At 45.1% G+C, this 16,940-nt stretch overlaps 1 protein-coding gene across 1 annotated transcript; it reads right to left on the minus strand.

The window, feature by feature from the left end:
- Window positions 1-3,370: 3,370 nt before the first annotated feature.
- LOC119648919 lies at window positions 3,371-4,818 on the minus strand. The gene is made up of 3 exons (XM_038050825.1): window positions 4,150-4,818; window positions 4,004-4,090; window positions 3,371-3,905 (listed from the first exon to the last, which is right to left on the minus strand). The coding sequence occupies exons 1-3, from the start codon at window positions 4,629-4,631 to the stop codon at window positions 3,503-3,505; spliced, it is 972 nt and encodes a 323-aa protein (XP_037906753.1). The 5' UTR covers window positions 4,632-4,818; the 3' UTR covers window positions 3,371-3,502.
- Between the last annotated feature and the right edge of the window lie 12,122 nt (window positions 4,819-16,940).

Genomic DNA, 16,940 nt, shown 5'->3' on the forward strand with positions numbered 1-16,940 from the left:
TTCGCTTCTAGAGACCACAATCAGAGCCCTACCGTGATTAGAACTACTGTGGTACTGGGTTATACTAAGTGCTGGCTCAGCAGTCATGTTAGTGGATGCGATTCCTATCTAACATCTCTGCCGCAATATGGAGCCCTGCCCGCAGCATACGACGTAACAACAACCATCATGAAACTTCCAAAAGGTAGCCAACCGTAAATAAGCAGGTCGAAAACACATACCCCAGGAATTACCCTGAAGCATATGTTCTCAGAGGTCCAGATAACCTCAAAAGAGCCTGCCTGCAAGAACCACTTTAAAGGAGTCCCATCCAGGCTGAGGTCTGATCGCCCCACTCGAATACACGGGAATGACGGCTAGAGCAATAACGATAGATGGCGAGAATACTTCGAGCAGATTTCAACTGAAGAATTTGTTCATCCCCCACTTCCACAATCATTGCCGACATTTGGACCAGTTCCACCCGTTAGCGCAACTGGTGCTCAGAGGTGGCGGGGAGGAAGACGGGGCGGCAACCCTGTCAGCTAAACCAAAACCAAGCGGCCGAGGGAAACCTCCATAGTAGTGGCACCGGGAGACGCTTTATCACATTGGCTTGCCGGCCGTGATGCAGTAGGCGAATGCTCCAAAGGTCTAATTATGGCGATCAGACCCAAGTCATCACGGGGACTCATCTGAAGTGGCAATGGTCACGAAACCTTACCAGGGATAAACTGGTACCATTGGAACCGGGATAGCCCCTGGACTCATATACTTCAGGAGAATTCCTTTGTGTGTGCGTTCAGCTCCGTTGTTTACGGTTGGTCCCCTAGTGTGGACTTCATGCGGGTTGTGGTTGCGTTCAAGCGAACCCTTGGGGTCTCAGCGTGGTGTTCCGTTTCAACATGGGTGCCGTACTCTTTAGTTCGGTAGAGATTTTGGTAGGTCTTGCATCCACCAGTATGAATGTTGAGCCATGCACTCGGTATGGACTGTTAACGTCGCAGCTTGCTGTAGCGGGGCTCTGATTGTGGTCACAAAATCATTCCGTATCTTAAGAAGATCGCGGCATTAAGTCCACGGGACAGGTACTCACGGAAAACCCCTAGGACTCTCTCTGTCAGCGCAACAGAAGTCGAGGAGGCAATAAAACAAATGAAATCAGGGAAAACCGCAGGACCTGATGACATCGCATCTGAGCTCTGGAAAGCGAAGAGCCCTGTGGGCCAGTGAATTTGTTAATCGGATTATTCAGAAAGGTAGAACACCTATTATAATCCGATTAAAGAATTCACTGGACCACAGTGCTCTTCGGATTATTCAGAAAGGTAGAACACCACAAATGGCGAAGCCGATCACGACGAGCCGACCCTGCTTGTGAACGGGACAAAGGCTGAAGAAAAAGAAGAAGATTCAGAAATGTAGAACACCATCTGATTGACAAGTACCATAGTTCCAATGTGTAAAAAGAAAGTCCAGCAGGATGTCCCAATTACCGTCCGATCCGGTTACTTTCCCATACTATCAAGATTTTTGAACGCATTCTTGACAACCGTATTCGCGAAATCGTTGCAATAACCATGAGTCAAACCGGAATTCTCAAGGACTGCGGAGCTACTAACGCAATACACACGGCGCGGTTACTCATGGAGAAACACTGTGAGGAGCATCGTCCTTTTTGCATTGCATTTCTGGAACTAGAGAAAGCGTTTGACCGTGTGCCACAAGAACTCATCTGGTATGCTTTACGACAACACCTAGTACCAAAAGAACTCGTGCGCTGGGTTCAATTGCTCTACCATGATCCGAAAAGAAAAGTTCGAAGTATGGCGGGTGTATCAAAACCGCTTCGTGTCTCTGGTGATTTTCAGCCCTCTCACCACCCCTCTTTGTTCTTGTTATGGACACCGTCACACGGGATATCCAACGTACAGCGCCCCACACACTGCTTTATGCAGATGATGTTTTCCTAGGATCTGATGGCAAAAAATGATCTCAAGCAACTTGTTCAAAAATGGAATGATCGCCTCATGCAACATGGTCTCAGATTGAATTTAAACAAAACTGAATTTTTGACGACCGCCCCCCATGAAACAGGCACAATCACTGTCAGAGGCAGTGATCTGCCAAGAACTGAGCGACTTAAATACCTCGGATCAACGCTATCAGCCAATGGAAAACTGCGTTATGAAATTGCTTCACACATTAACGCAACCTGGATGAAGTGGTGTTCCACAACTGGCGTTCTTTGTGATCGACGTATCAACGAACGGCACAAATCTAAAATTTACCGCAATGTCGTCCGTCCTGTCGCCCTCTATGGTTCTGAGTTTTGGCCGACTATAAAAGACAATGAAAGACGTCTTGCGGTAATGGAGACAAAGATGTTACGTTGGACTAGTGGCGTGACACGTTTTGATCACATTGGAAATATCCGAGGAGAATATCCGTGACCATTATGGGGTTGCGATTAAACTACCATATGGAAAAGATTGGGGTAGTGGTTTCGGCTGTGTGCAGCCAATGTGAGGAGGAGGAGGAAACTGCCCTGCACTTTTTATGCAGCTGCCCGGCATCCTCAGATCTCAGACGAAGACACCTTGGCAAGGTTTTCTTCAATGAAGAATCTGCACACTCTCTGCCTCTTGAGAATGTTCTCAAATTCGCTAAAGCCTGCGAACACCGTAGGCAGGAAGCCATTGAATAGGCAACTTACGGGGATAGTACAATGGGCCTAATAATGGCCTGAGTGCTCGGAGCTGCGGCTCCCCCCATTTAACTAAACTAACTAACTAACTAATGGGGTTGCGCTGATCGTGGAAAAATCTTCGATGGTATGGTCACGCAATCGTGCTAACGAGAATTCACTTGCCAAGGTTGGTCTGAACATCGAAGGCGATGGTAAACGACCAAAAGGCAAGCCGAAACAACGATGGCTTGATACGCTGGATGGGGATTTAAAAGTTTCAAAATTGTACCCAGATCAGGTATTCGACAGAGCCAAATGGTGAAACCGATCACGACGAGCCGACACCGCTTGTAAACGGGACAAAGGCTGAAGAAAAAGGAAAAGAACCGAGGAAGTTTTTGAAAAAAAACAAAGTCAAATCGCCTGTATTGAGATATCTTGCCACCATCTATAGTAATTTATCAGATATAATTTCATCAAATTAAATAACTGACTTATCACCGCTAGTCGTCTATGATATGAAGCAAATTCCTTCCTAATGGGGCACGGGATTTCGGTCCTAAAATAAAAGAGATAAATCGGACCATGTCAGAAGCGTCCAGACCTGAATCCTAGGAAAGCTGCAGCTGCCTTCACCCTTAACAATTGAAAGTAAAAAGCACCTTCACAAGTTACACCCTCGTAAAATAAAAGAAACACAGATTTAATATTTTCATTGGAGACCAACATTTTTTAATCATATGATTACGTCGACATAACAATCATATTGATCCCTCAGGATTTTCACTTGATCCAGCTTCAAAATTACTAACAATATCTACGAATAGGTAACCATCAATTATACTCAGATATAATGATGGGTTGCATCGCAAAAATCAAAGGAGGTTTAGTATTTTCCGGAAGCTTTATATCTTGTTGAGTCTCGAAGATTTTTTTCTTTCTTTGATCGTATATCGACAACGTAAATGTTTTTGTTATATTCAAGGGACAATTTCTAAACTGTCTCGGGTGTTGGATTGATATCTTCAAAGGCTTGATGACCACCGCTTTTTCACTCGCTGCACCACATTTACCAGCAGCACCTTCTTTTCCGGATTTTCCCGATTTAAGACCCGGTTGCATTTGCTTTTGTCTCAGTTTTTGGTCACGAGACATACAACGACCCCCCAGAAATACATGTACAAGCAAAGAACCAAACACCAGCAAAGCGACTAGAGCCAGAGCTATTTGGACTACCCTAGAAGGGATGACAAAAAGGGTGGTTAATTCCGGTATTAGTTATAATGTATCTGGTTGTTAGTATTGATTTTCACTAAAACTAGCAATTAGTCTTACCTATCCGCACAGTACGCCGCCCGAATGCCACGAATGACATAGGAGGCTATCTTGAACCAAAACTGCAGCATCAGGAAAATGAAGAATCTGAAAAAAGGTGAAGGAAGGGATGGGGTGATATAATTTCCCTAACATGAGCTGCTTACATCAAAATCCCAATGACATCTATTATCAGACTGCCAATATTATCGCCACTTCTTTGTTGCTGGCATACTGGTGGGGACCAGCATACCTGACATGGATAAGTAGGACATGAAGTGCCCCCTTGACATGCAAACTTACTGGAAGCTGCAGCATTTTGTGATGAATGGCGAGAAACTACGGATGGAGGGGCAAACGATGGAGTGCCCTGCGCCTGAGAGCCTGGTATCTGGGTACCTGATGTTACACTACCCGGTGCCTTAGATCCAGGGGTTGAAACACCTGGCGGAGGTGAACCCGGTGTTTGAGCACCTGGTGAACCAGGTGCTGCTGAACCTGGTGAACCTGGTGCTGGTGAACCTGGTGTTTTTGTTCCTGATGGGGTACCTGGGGCTTCTTGTGGCGTCGAATGTGCTGATCCAGACTTCACTGAACCATTTGCAGGAGTCGAAGGACCCGGAGGTAGAGATGATCCTGATGCTGACATTATTTTGCCATTTATTCAATTTTTTAATTTTTGTACTAGAATTTTTTTTTATCTAGCTAATTTCAATAGGGTTTTGCTACTCTTTTTTTCCCAACAAAAAAAAATGCAAAAATGACTTAAACTAGTAATTTTGAAAGTAAACTCGTCTAAAATTATTTTTTCCGCAGCTGTGACATTTGAAAATTGGGATTTTTCCATGGTGGCTAGGATCTGTTGTGGTTAATGAAAAGGAGTATTATTTTTAAGGTTCCCTTTTCAGTTAGTTACTGTATTAGCAAAGAATTAAGCTAAAACTTACAAATTATCAACTTCTTGCCCGAATTATCTAAAGGAATGTGAAACTGAAAGAATTATTTCATTAGGTTACCGTAAAGGCCTTTATCACTGGGAACCTCAATACAACCGAACATCCTTAAATCAGAATCAGCGAGTATCAAACCCTTGATAGAGAAGATTGAGCTTTACCTCTAAGAAATCTGATCAGTGGGAATTACGAGATTTCATTACATTTGAACATGAAGTAGAAAAGGTTTTGACCTTATATTCTCCCGTTTTAATTTTCAATAAAATTTGAAAGCTCAAATTCTTGAAGTCCTAGTTTGCCAAATACAATGCAATGACCTTAAAAATTTGGCCCAAAATTTCAAGAACTATCTAGATATCTAAGGGATGAATGTGTCAAAATAAGTAGCATCGCTTAACTTATTTCAAGGCGATCAAAACGTCACGCCACCCGCCTTTTGACGGTGCAGTGCTGAGCTGCTGTCTTTCTATATCCTTCCTCAATTCACCATTCCAAGCTCACCATGGGTGTTTGTGTTTGAGATTGTTTTGTTTTACGGTGAGGAAACACACAAAACTAACGGTACGGTACGAATTATTGGTGTAAAAGGAGGTAATCCCCCTTAACCAACCAAAAGATTTAGAGGTTTATACAATCAAGAGGCGCAAATCCTAGCTGGATCTTACATCTGTAAGACCGTAAGCACTGAGTAAGGAGACAACTGCCTCCCGAAATATCGATAGCTACGATTAAATACTATTGGGTTGTACCTAATTAAAAACAATCTTTTCGTTTCATTAGAGCACTGAGGACAACCAAGAAGTTCGACGCCAAAGACTACATAGCTAGAATGTTACGAGATATATTGCTATATACGTCCCTTGACAAAGAAAAGGAAACTGATCGAGAGACCGGAAATATAATAGTGTCCCCAGAATAAATTTTGTTGTGGCCATACCCCAGAAGGGACCTGACTAATAGATGTCACTGTAAACAAAGTTCAAACCATGAAGACGTAACAGGATAGACCACCACCGGTTCTTTGGATGCCAAAATATAGTATCTAACACTTCTGCGGTAATTATGGGATACGGTTCCAGAGTTATAAGCTCACAAATCCACAAGGAAAGATCAAACTTGGTATGCAAGGAGACAATTCGAAAACGCAGTTACACAACCACTCTGGATGGGTTGCCAAATTTTACGGATAATATAACGCCCCAAGACCGGGTAAAATAAGACAAATTTGGAGAAAAAGCATTTGTTAACAACTCAGACCCTCGGAAATCCAATACAGACAGTTGTTTGCAGTAGTCAAGTGGAATAAGGACAGATCGATAGCAACGCTTTTTATGCAAAGTGCGAATGTAAAAGGGACCACGCCGAGCGTCAAACTGCTATTAACTACTTATATAATTGCAGGAAACAAAGGTTATACTTCCGTCCCCCGGATGGGGGTTGAGGGTTGGGTAGGGCTAACAACCCTACACGGAAAACAATTTGTTACGAAGCCACATTTAAGGCAGGCCTAGACCGGATACCGGTTGTTGCGCCGTTGATGATGATGATGAAGGTTATACTTCCGTGCATGATCACATGATGCACATCATCAGTAAACCCTAACTCTGAGCATCCTCCTAAATTGCGAAGGATAAAACGTACCGTTAGTAAAAACATCCGCCGAACTCTGTAATTTCCCCAAGCCAGCACCCATAAAAGTGAAAGAAATCACTACTCGGAATTCCAAGCAATCAATAAATATGAAAGGTAGAATCGGCTCAGAAATTCACAGGCCTGGGATAGTAAGGGCCATATAATAATAATCGTTGGCGAAACAATCGAATTGGATCAGGGCCTCCAAGTGTGTTAGAGTACTTCATTCAAGCTGCCCCTCTGGCACCATCTTGTCGTGGTGGTGGATTACTACTACACTAAGGGTAGCCAAAAACACATGAAAGGATTGCAACTCTCCAAGTGGTATGTCAAGTCACAGTCTTCGCATTCTCCCGCGACTATGAGAAATCAGATCATGGCCGAAGCACGGATTTTGGAGGTTTTACCAAATTCATGTTCCCCTATGGAGAAATCTGTGGAAGACAGGCTCTCCAATTCAATGGAAAATCAATGCCCGGTATCTACGGAACGGTCAGCCAAAAAGGAGAGTGCAGCAACTCCCTCAATGAGAGGAACTGGGAACCTGACTATAGGCGACGTGTCGGAGATACTGCTGTCTAACTTTTCTAAAATACCGGAGAGGAAGGCTCGGGAGAAGCAAACTTTAGTCGCAAAGGAGAAGGGGCTACAGGCTTGCCTATCAGAACTTTCTCCTGCGCCTGTACCCGAAAAAAACGGAAGAAAGGGAAACTGGTAACGAGCAGACAACTGGTCTAATTTTGGTATGTGGAAACGGATCCATGCAGTTCGAACACTGTGAACCTGGGAGGGCTTCAGCCAACGATAACGGAAGGCACTGCGAAAGCAAGCAAAGTTTCTTGGAAATGAGGACATGGACTTTGCTACAGCACAAAGTGTGACGATATCCAGAGAAATCAGAAGCAAGAAAGCGAATCTTTCGGCAGAAGGTGAGGACAGCCTGGTAACCCCGATGAGATCCACACTGAACGCAGCAAACTTTTCAGTTAGCGCCGGTTTCACTTATGGCAACAAACATAAGAGTTAGTCAAATTAACCTGCAGCACGTCAAAGCTTCTTCCTATCTACTGGCGGCAAGGCTATGCAAAGTTGCAGGATTGTCCTTATATATTACTGGTTCAAAATCCATTGACTCGTTTTAACATAATCTGTGGTATTAGATCAGTCAAGGGGACCAGGATCCTCTTTGATGAAAGAACCTCGAGACCGAGAGCCTGCGTTCTATGTGAAAATTGTTAGATGCAATCATGCTGAGACAATTTTGTTGCCAGGACCTTCTTTCGGTCAATTTACAATACCAGGTTAATGGTAAGAAGAGAAACGTCATATTTGCCTCTGCTTGCTTACCCTATGATTCTTTGTGCCCTCCGCGGACGCAAGAACTAAGGGATCTGGTAGTGCATGCAGAATCAAGTTGCCTTGAACTTTTAATAGGTTGTGATGCGAACGCTGAGCATATTTGTTGGCGCAGTAGCAAATACAATCCTAGAGGAGAGAAGCTGTTTGACTTTGTCACTTCAGCTGGTCTGATAACGGCAAACTTAAGGTGCGTCCCTACGTGCGTGAGGCCAAGAAGAAGTGAAGTAATTGACCTAAGAATCTGCACTTCTGACAAAGTTCAGTTCCCTAGGAGACTAAGGACTCCCTTGGCGATAGAAGATCAATTGGAAACTCTAAATCGCAGACTTTTACAGTGCTTTGAAGAAGCTTGTGGTATTTCTCGAGGCCACCATGATAAAACGGTTCCATGGTGGAAGCGAGAACTGCAAAAACTCAGGAAATCCACCAGATGACTTCTAAATCGTATTTGCAAAATGAAGACTGGCTTAACTTTCGGAACTCACTGCGTAAATATAACAGGTTCGTAAAACGTTCGAAACGAGAGTCTTTTAGTGCATATTTTTAGGACCTGGAAGATGAAAAGCAGACTTTCAGGCTGTGTAGAGTCCTTAATAAGGATGGGTCGGCCAAGTTGGACTCTTTTAGAAAACCGGATGGTACTTTCCCGAACTCCAGAGTTGAGTTTACACAAACTCTCCTGAAAGTACACCTCCCGAGAGAACAGGTCTCAGAAGTGAGAAGGAGAGAATTAGCGGCTTCTGCAAACCCTTCAACACGGTTTTGCAAGGGGAATCGGGACACTGCGAGAGCGGTTGTTACCAATGAAAAGGCGAGAGCTGCTATACTATCATTTGAACACTTCAAAGCACCTGGTATGGATGGCATCTACCCAGCGATGCTAAAGGAGGGTGAAGAGCACTTAGATCAACTTCTGAGAAATATTTTTGGTAGATGAGCCTTCCTCTTGGCAGAAGGTGAAGGTAGTCTTCATACCAAAGCTTGGGAAAAATGACTATTCGAATCCAAAGAACTTCAAGCAAATGAGCTTAACATCATTTTCGTTAAAATATCTAGGGAGACTGGTTGACATCACATTCGCGAGAAGACGCCAAGATTGCACCCGCTAAATGAAAACCAACATGATTTCCTACATGCAAGAGCATTGGATAAGTCATTGGGGGAACTGAATCTAGTCCAATGCCTTCCGATTCTCAGATCCCCAGACATCTGTTTGGTAGAAGATATGAAGTTATCTTGAAACGAAGAGGAAACTGGTACGAACCAGAGGAATGCATTTTAGGATATATTGACGTCTTCTACACCAATGGCTCAAAAACAGAAAATAGTTCTGCAGCAAGAGTCTACCTCTCGAATAAAAACGGCAACCTGGATGATCGACGAGCGGCTGAAGTGCAGGCGCATCGCAATCTATAGCGATAGTCAAGCTGCATTGAGGGTGTCGAGCAGTACTTTGATCACTTCAAAAATCGTTCAGGAATGTAGAAACCGATTGAATTCTGTTTCTAGATTCAATACGGTGGAATTATTCTGGGTATTCAATCATTGTGGTGTAGAGGCCTCAACTTTCCCCATGACCGGAGCGGAGCTAGCAATTGGGGTGTCAGTGGCATCACCTCTGGCCTGGAAGCCGCGTGACCAAAGCGGTTTGCCCAAACGAGGGACCTGTTTGACTTTGATAAACTTGACACTAATTTGATATCATGTTTCTCTCTCTTTCCAGCCGATATCAGAGCTGCGGTAATAAAAGTACTTCAACCTTTCCAAACTAGCTAGTCTAGAAGGATATGCTACAATCGCTTCCTCTCTCGTGAACCTGAACTTACTTACCAGAGAATACGATAATACCCAGAGGTTCCGTCGAATCGTCTTGTGATACCACTTATCACAAAAGGTAAGACACAGCACCTGGAGGTAGAAGATTTTTAGTAAGTCAGCACCACATTTTGCTTAACTTGCAGCAATTGGGTCCAGTAGTGGACTTCGGGCAGAATTGATTTAAACATTGCCTCGCTTTGAAGTGTGAACGATATTACGCATTCGTGGTATCATTGTCAGTTTCTGGCAATGCACCGCCTCAACTCGGCACAAGATTTCCCGCGAAACCCGAACTTCTTCTATGCTGTGGGCGACCCACTTACCACCCATCCTAGGAGTGGAGTTGTCGGCATCCCTCAATATATGACCTATCTACTGCCACTTCGATTGATACGTCCACGGCTGTGTAGAGTGTCCTTTGTGTCGTTAGGTATTATCTCAGGCCAGAACACCTCGATCACACCACACAAACGTGAATTGATGCAAGCTTGAAGTTTCGGAGTAATAATGGTCGTCACTTCCCATGAACCACAGCTCGCAGTACAGAGATTGGCACGTAAGAACCTTAATTTGATAGTTGGCGTTTAGATAACCGATAACGAGAAGGAAAGTGCTTTTGACAAAATTTAACCCCGGTGGAATTAGAGGGGTGTTAATGGGGTCGATACAAAAGAATCTAGAACGGAAACCAGCCTGTTCTCTGTCGGTCAAGCTTTCGAGGTATTGCTTAATGCCTACCAGTAACTTTTTAGCCAATATCCTTTCATACTATTATAATATCTACAGACATGTTTACAAAAGTGCTTTCGACATTTCAGAGGGACCTGTTTCTATAAATTCCTATTTCCGGATACAAATTTTATCCAGAGTTTTGAACGAATCAACTTCATTTCCTAGTTTCACAAGAATGCCAACTTTCTATTAAACGGGCATTGTCCTGTTGTCATTGTATGTACACAGTTGGATCACCACCTACAACAGATGAGCACACATCCCTTCCGTTTCAATTACATTATGTTGCATCAACTCATTATCTAAATATCTGAACTAAACAGAATACAAATGTCGAAATTCAAAACTTCAAATCCAAACATGTTATTGTTTGGAGACGCTGGATGCGCTGCCTATTGTGTGTGCATCATGGATACAACAACATCAGGCCGAGGACTATCTATCCTAACAAAACAACCAAGCCAGATGCAATAATCTGCCTCCGGAATGAGAATAAACATTAATTAGAATATTTCCACATTAGAAATAACATAAACAACGAGACGAGCAGACCAGGACATCTATAGGTTAGTGATGCATATGCTGGGACGCCGGCTTTAAATTGCATTCGTGCAATTTAATGCATACCATCTCCATGGATCCTGCAAATTGCTTTGCCTCCTACATGCGAAGATGAATCGTGGGGGCGCATTCGATTTGGGAATTCATTCGAACGATGGAAATCAAGAGGGCACAGTGAAATTGTGAAGGATGATCCGGGCATGATTATCCTACTTACATCATCCGTCAGTGAGCAGATTACTTTTAGAATACGCAAACATAGTGTTTGCCATAAACACACAACAACATTCTACCTGACACCCCAACAACGAATAAAAGGGGAAAAAAGGAGAACTGGAAACTAGCAAAAGAGGTATGCTCAAAAACTAGGCTAAGGTGGGCAGTGGGAACTTTCAAACCACTGAAATCTCCCGGAGTAGATGGTATTTTCCCAGCACTAATCCAGAGAGGCCTAGAAATGGTCTTAGAGTCTCTTCTAAGGGTGGTAAGGGGGAGTATAGCACTGGGATACATACGAAGGGCATGGAGACGGGCAAAAATGGTCTTCATTCCGAAAGCGGGCAAAAAGGATCCTTTTCACCCTAAATCTTTCAGACCAGTTTGCCTAGCATCGTTCGTACTCAAAACGGCGAAGAAGGTCATAGACAACTATATTAGAACTAACGTTCTAAAGCGTAATCCCCTACATCACTGTCAGCACGCTTACCAGGCAGGACGGTCAACTGAAACTGCTCTGTATCAGCTGACAGAACAGAAGGCGTAAGCTTGATCACCTGAGAACCAGAGAAACAGGGTTCAAATATTTGGGAGTTACGCTAGACCAAAAATTACGCTGGAAGGCACATGTCGGAAACACTTGTCCGAAAGCCACGAGGGCTTTGATGACTTGTAGATCCATAGCAGGAAAAAATGGGGTTGCAGCCCAAATATACTACTTTGGATATATACTGCAATAGTAAGCCCAATGATTACCTATGGAGCGATAATCTGGGCAGAAAGAACCGAACTCAGCACACAAGCCAGGGAATTACACAACCTCCAAAGGCTAGCTTGCGTGTGTATCAGTGAGGCAATGAGGACATGCCCAACGACATCCCTGGAGGTCCTTCTGGGATTAACCCCTCTCCATCTGCACATACAGATGCAGGCAAGGAGGGCAATATTCAAGATCGCCGGTAGTATGAGTGAGGCGGGGAGCTGCCTAAATCGAAGGAATATTGATATTCCTTCTAGGCGGTATCCCGAATTACTGATACCAAGGGATAACATGACAACAAGGTTTCACTTCGATAAGAAGTTTGAAACACGTTGGAGTAACAAGGCAAACTGGAAGAGAGTGGCTGCGACATACGACTTAAACCAGCAACTGATCACTTGGTACACTGACGAATTTCTCACAGCAGAAGGAGCGGGTGCCGGTGTCATTGGTCCAAGGAAAATGTACTTTGAACCAATTTGTACGTACACGCGGCGGAAATATACACCATAGACAAATGTGCCTCCTTTAATATGCAGCAGATCCCATCCTTTCTTAAAAAGTCGGAAAGCTCCGGGACGGAATCTTCTAGCGAAACCTTGGAGCTGCTCGTTCAAACGTACTTTCCCTCCAGCGAGGAGGACGGTGAGTCAGAACCTTGCTTGGAGCGTTTGCGGCTACCGGAGCTGTACGAGACTATCCAATCGGTAATTACCGAGGATAGGATCGGCTGGGCTATAAACAGCTTCTCCGCATACAAGTCTCCAGGCCTAGATGGCATAATGTCAGTCATGCTACAGAAGCAGCAGGAAAGAGTTGTGCCGTGGCTTGTTGAGATTTACCGGAGCTGCATCTCTTTAGGATACGTATAGCAGTCCTGGAGGTGCGCACGAGTGGTTTTCATACCGAAAGCGGTCAGGCGCGGTCATGAGTCCGCGAAGGACTTTCGACCAATCAGCCTGACTTCTTTCGTGATGAAGACCCCCGAACGCGTCCTGGACATTGACTTAAGGACGATTATGGAGGGAACGCCTTTCTTTAAGTCCCAGCATGCCTACCTCAGTGCCACGGTTGAGCGGTCGCTGCAGTACAAGCAGTATACCCTTGCTGCCTTCTTGGATATAGAGGGAGCTTTTAACAATGCCAGTACCAACGCCATCAAGGAAGCCTTGACCGGTATTGGATTGGAGGGGTCTCTCACGCATTGGATTACATCCATGCTGAGTGCCAGGATAATCCAGTCCGATCTGGGAGGCAACCACTTGACCAGAGCTGTGAACAGAGGTACGCCCCAGGGTGGCGCCATCTCACCGGTGCCCTGGTTAATAGTAATGGACAAAATTTTATGTATAATACATTGGACAGTAGCGGGGTGAAGGTGGTGGCGTATGCCGACGACTTGGTGATATTAGTATCAGGGATGTTTCTGTCCATTATGAGCTACATCTTCGAAGGAGCGTTGCGAAAGGTGTGCCTGTGGGCCGCAAGATGCGGACTCAGCATAAACCCAACCAAAACGGAACTGATGCTATTCACCACCAAGCCAAGGAACAAAGATTGGTTCTGTCTTCTAATGTAAAGTAGCTGGGTGTAATCCTGGATCCTAAGCTAAATTGGAGATTGAATATAGAACTGAGGATTAAGAAAGCCTGTATAGCCTTCTATGCCTGTAAGAAAACCTTTGCAAAGAAATGGGGTCTCCGGCCGAGGATGGTTCTCCGCTGTAGTGCGTCCGATCCTGACGTACGGCTCGATTGTATGGTGGCAGGCTTTGAAGAAAAAAGTACAACAGAATGAAGCTTAATAGGATCTAAAGAACAATATATGCGGGTGCTACTGGCGCTCTGCAGTCCTGCCCGGCAGATGCTCTCAATGTACTCCTGCATCTCCTCCCCCTAGACCTCCACATTAAATATGTTGCAGCTTGCAGTGATGCCGGACTACGTGAGTCCGGATGCTGGGCAGCGAAGTCCTACGGCCACAGCAACATCCTAGATGAAATACCTCGGGAAATCTGGGCATCCTCCATGGACTATGTCACACGCAAGCTGAACTTCACGAGAAACTTTGCTGTGGACCTTCCAACCAGGGCAAAGTGGAAGACCGGCGGCGTATTGCAGGACTATGATACAGTATTCTTTACGGACGGATCAAAGATGGCCTATGGAGTCGGCGCGGGGGTTTTCTCGAATAAACACGGTGTATCCAAGTCGTATGGTCTCCCAGGTTTCACTAGTGTATTCCAGGCGAAAGTACTGGCGATATTGGAATTCTATCGATGGCTGGAGCGTGATTCGAGCCCCAAGTGTAACATAGCCATTCTGACCGACAGCCAAGCGGCCATCCAGGCCTTGAACTCAACGACGACATCTTCCCGGCTGGTGGGGCAGTGCTGAGACGCGCTTAACCGTCTGGGTGGCACGCTCAAGGTCACCCTCCTCTGGGTTCCCGGGCATAGGAACATAGAGGCGAATGAGCGGGTTGACGGATTGGCCAGGCAAGGCTCTGCTCTTGCCATTCCCTCGACGAATACAGTCGGTGTTCCTCTGGCGACTGCCGAGGGCCGAGCCAACTCGGACTACTTAGCAGACGCGGGCCTAAGATGGCGAAGGCTTACGAGTTGTGACAAGTCAAGGAGAATTTGGCCCGCTTATACATAGCCCGATCACAAGAGCTCCTGTGCCAGACGCATGCAAACGCATTCAAGATTACGGCGGTCTGCACGGGCTAGGCTCGGCATACCCTACAATTCGCATTGCCGAAGCTGCAGAGAAGGAAGGAAACTCTCATGCACTTTCTCTGCGATTGCCCAGATCTAGCTTTAAGTCAGGCTGTGGACACTGGGTAAACCATTCTTTGGGGAACTCAGAGAGATTTCTAGCAGCAGGGTGAGAGAGCAGCTTTCCTTCGTGAATGCTAGGGGCTGGCTCTGAAGATCTGACCCGATTGGACTCTGCCTCTCTACTCCCATAACAACAGTCACGGTCTTAGGAGTTTGTGGCATCAAAACGGCGCACCAAAGCGCTAATTGTGGTCCTCGGAGCGGCCACTGATACCTACCTAACTACCTTAATCTGCAGAGGAACTATAGGGGGCAGAACATAGCTATTCTCACCGATAGCCAAGCAGCGATCAAGGCACTTAGGTCCAGCCAGGGGAACTCTAAACTGGTGTGGGAATACCTTGAGAGACTGAATACACTCGGCTCGTCCAAAAAGGTCTGGATACTTTGAGTTCCAAGCCATGCTGAATTGGAAGGAAAGGAGGCAACCGACGAACTACCCAAGAAGGGAGCTGGGACGCCTTTACACGGGCCAAAACCCTCCTGTGGAATCGGAAACGGTTTCATGGCTATGAATCTAAGAAATGAAGAGGAACAGTTGAAGGAACGGCAGTCCAGGGTGCTTATTGGGGGATACGAACCCATAAGAACAGAGGATTGCTTAAACCTAACCAAAAAGAACCTCCGAATATTAGTGGAAATTCTCACTGGTCATTGTCGGCTAAACTATCACCTAGGGAAGCTAGGGATATCTACGGACACTGCCTGCAGGTTTTGTAAGAAGTATGACGAAACCTCTATACACGTCCTAGGACAGTGTCCGGCACTTGTGCAAAGTAGATCGAGGCATCTGGGAGAACAGTTAATACCAGATGCAAAGCTGAAAGATCTGGAAGTAGGGAACATACTGAAGTTCCTGACGGTTGTATGCCTGCTTAAGATACTATGATCAATGGGTACACTATAACCAGTAAAAGGGGTACAATAGTTTTTAAAGGACCCGGTGCGACTATCCCTTAACAGAATAATAATAATAAACACACACAAAATATGTCATACTTACAAGTTGTATGATACACGTTGCAGCCATCTGGAAGCAAAGAAAACCCAAATTAGTTACCACTCGAAACATCAACAAATTAAAAGAACAAAAGATCAACAAAGGAAACTTTCACGCAGCCTGACAACTCGCAATTCCTCAACCACCAGAACAATTGACGGTAGTTCGCCAGTTCATTGTCACTTTAACTCCGCCAGCCCAAACCCCACAAATCAAAACTTTACAATTTTTTGTCATTTCAACCCAAAGGCTAACAATTCCACGACTACCGTTCCCAAGCAATCGCTATCTCACGGCTATATTTCATTCTTCCTGCGCCTTGTTCGGTTAAATCAAAAAAGCCACCCCCAATCCAATGCAACGGCAATTCCACCAAGCTGCAGCCAATTTGGAGCAATGGCGTTTTCTGATTCTAAAAACTGAAGTAAGGGTGGGGACAGTTGCGTCAAAGAATGCAACTACCCCAGCAAGTCCGGGCAAGCTCAGGAGGTGACAGGGTCATCGGAAGGATAAGACCAATAACTGATAACCCCAATTACGGATTTCGGTACGGATATGATGCCCCGAGTTCAGTGCAGTAAAGTCGTCTCCGTGCTCGTAGCAGATAATGGAAACTTCTTCCTTGCATTTTGTCAGTGAGAGTATTTGGACAGTGCAAATATCTGGCATCCCCTTGCCTAGCCTGGTACATCTTTGTCGGGTGCTATGCCGTCTCACTTTCGGATTTCTGCTTTAAAAAGTTCTGATTTATTGCTGAAATTTTCCAAAGTCCACTTCAGACAAATATTCAACGCAGATTCAACCACACAGCTACCAACTGACCAGGACAGTAGGGATCAGAGGCGGTCGAGTAATCATGCCTGGTCACTTGGTTGGTCGGTCGTTGTTCCTAAGTCCTTTTCTAGTCTCGTCGATATCATGTAACGTTTTCACTTCTCCTCATGCTCCAGTAGTTGTAGATTTATCGAAGCTTCAGATAGGATATCAATGGCAGCATATCGGTGGGAGTTGATAGAAGGTCGCTACAGTCAGTAGAAGAAATCCATGGGAATCAGTGCAATCCATTTATCGGGTTGCGCTCCTCA

Source organism: Hermetia illucens, chromosome 2 (genome assembly GCF_905115235.1).
Source record: "Hermetia illucens chromosome 2, iHerIll2.2.curated.20191125, whole genome shotgun sequence".
Taxonomy (NCBI): Eukaryota; Metazoa; Arthropoda; class Insecta; order Diptera; family Stratiomyidae; genus Hermetia; species Hermetia illucens.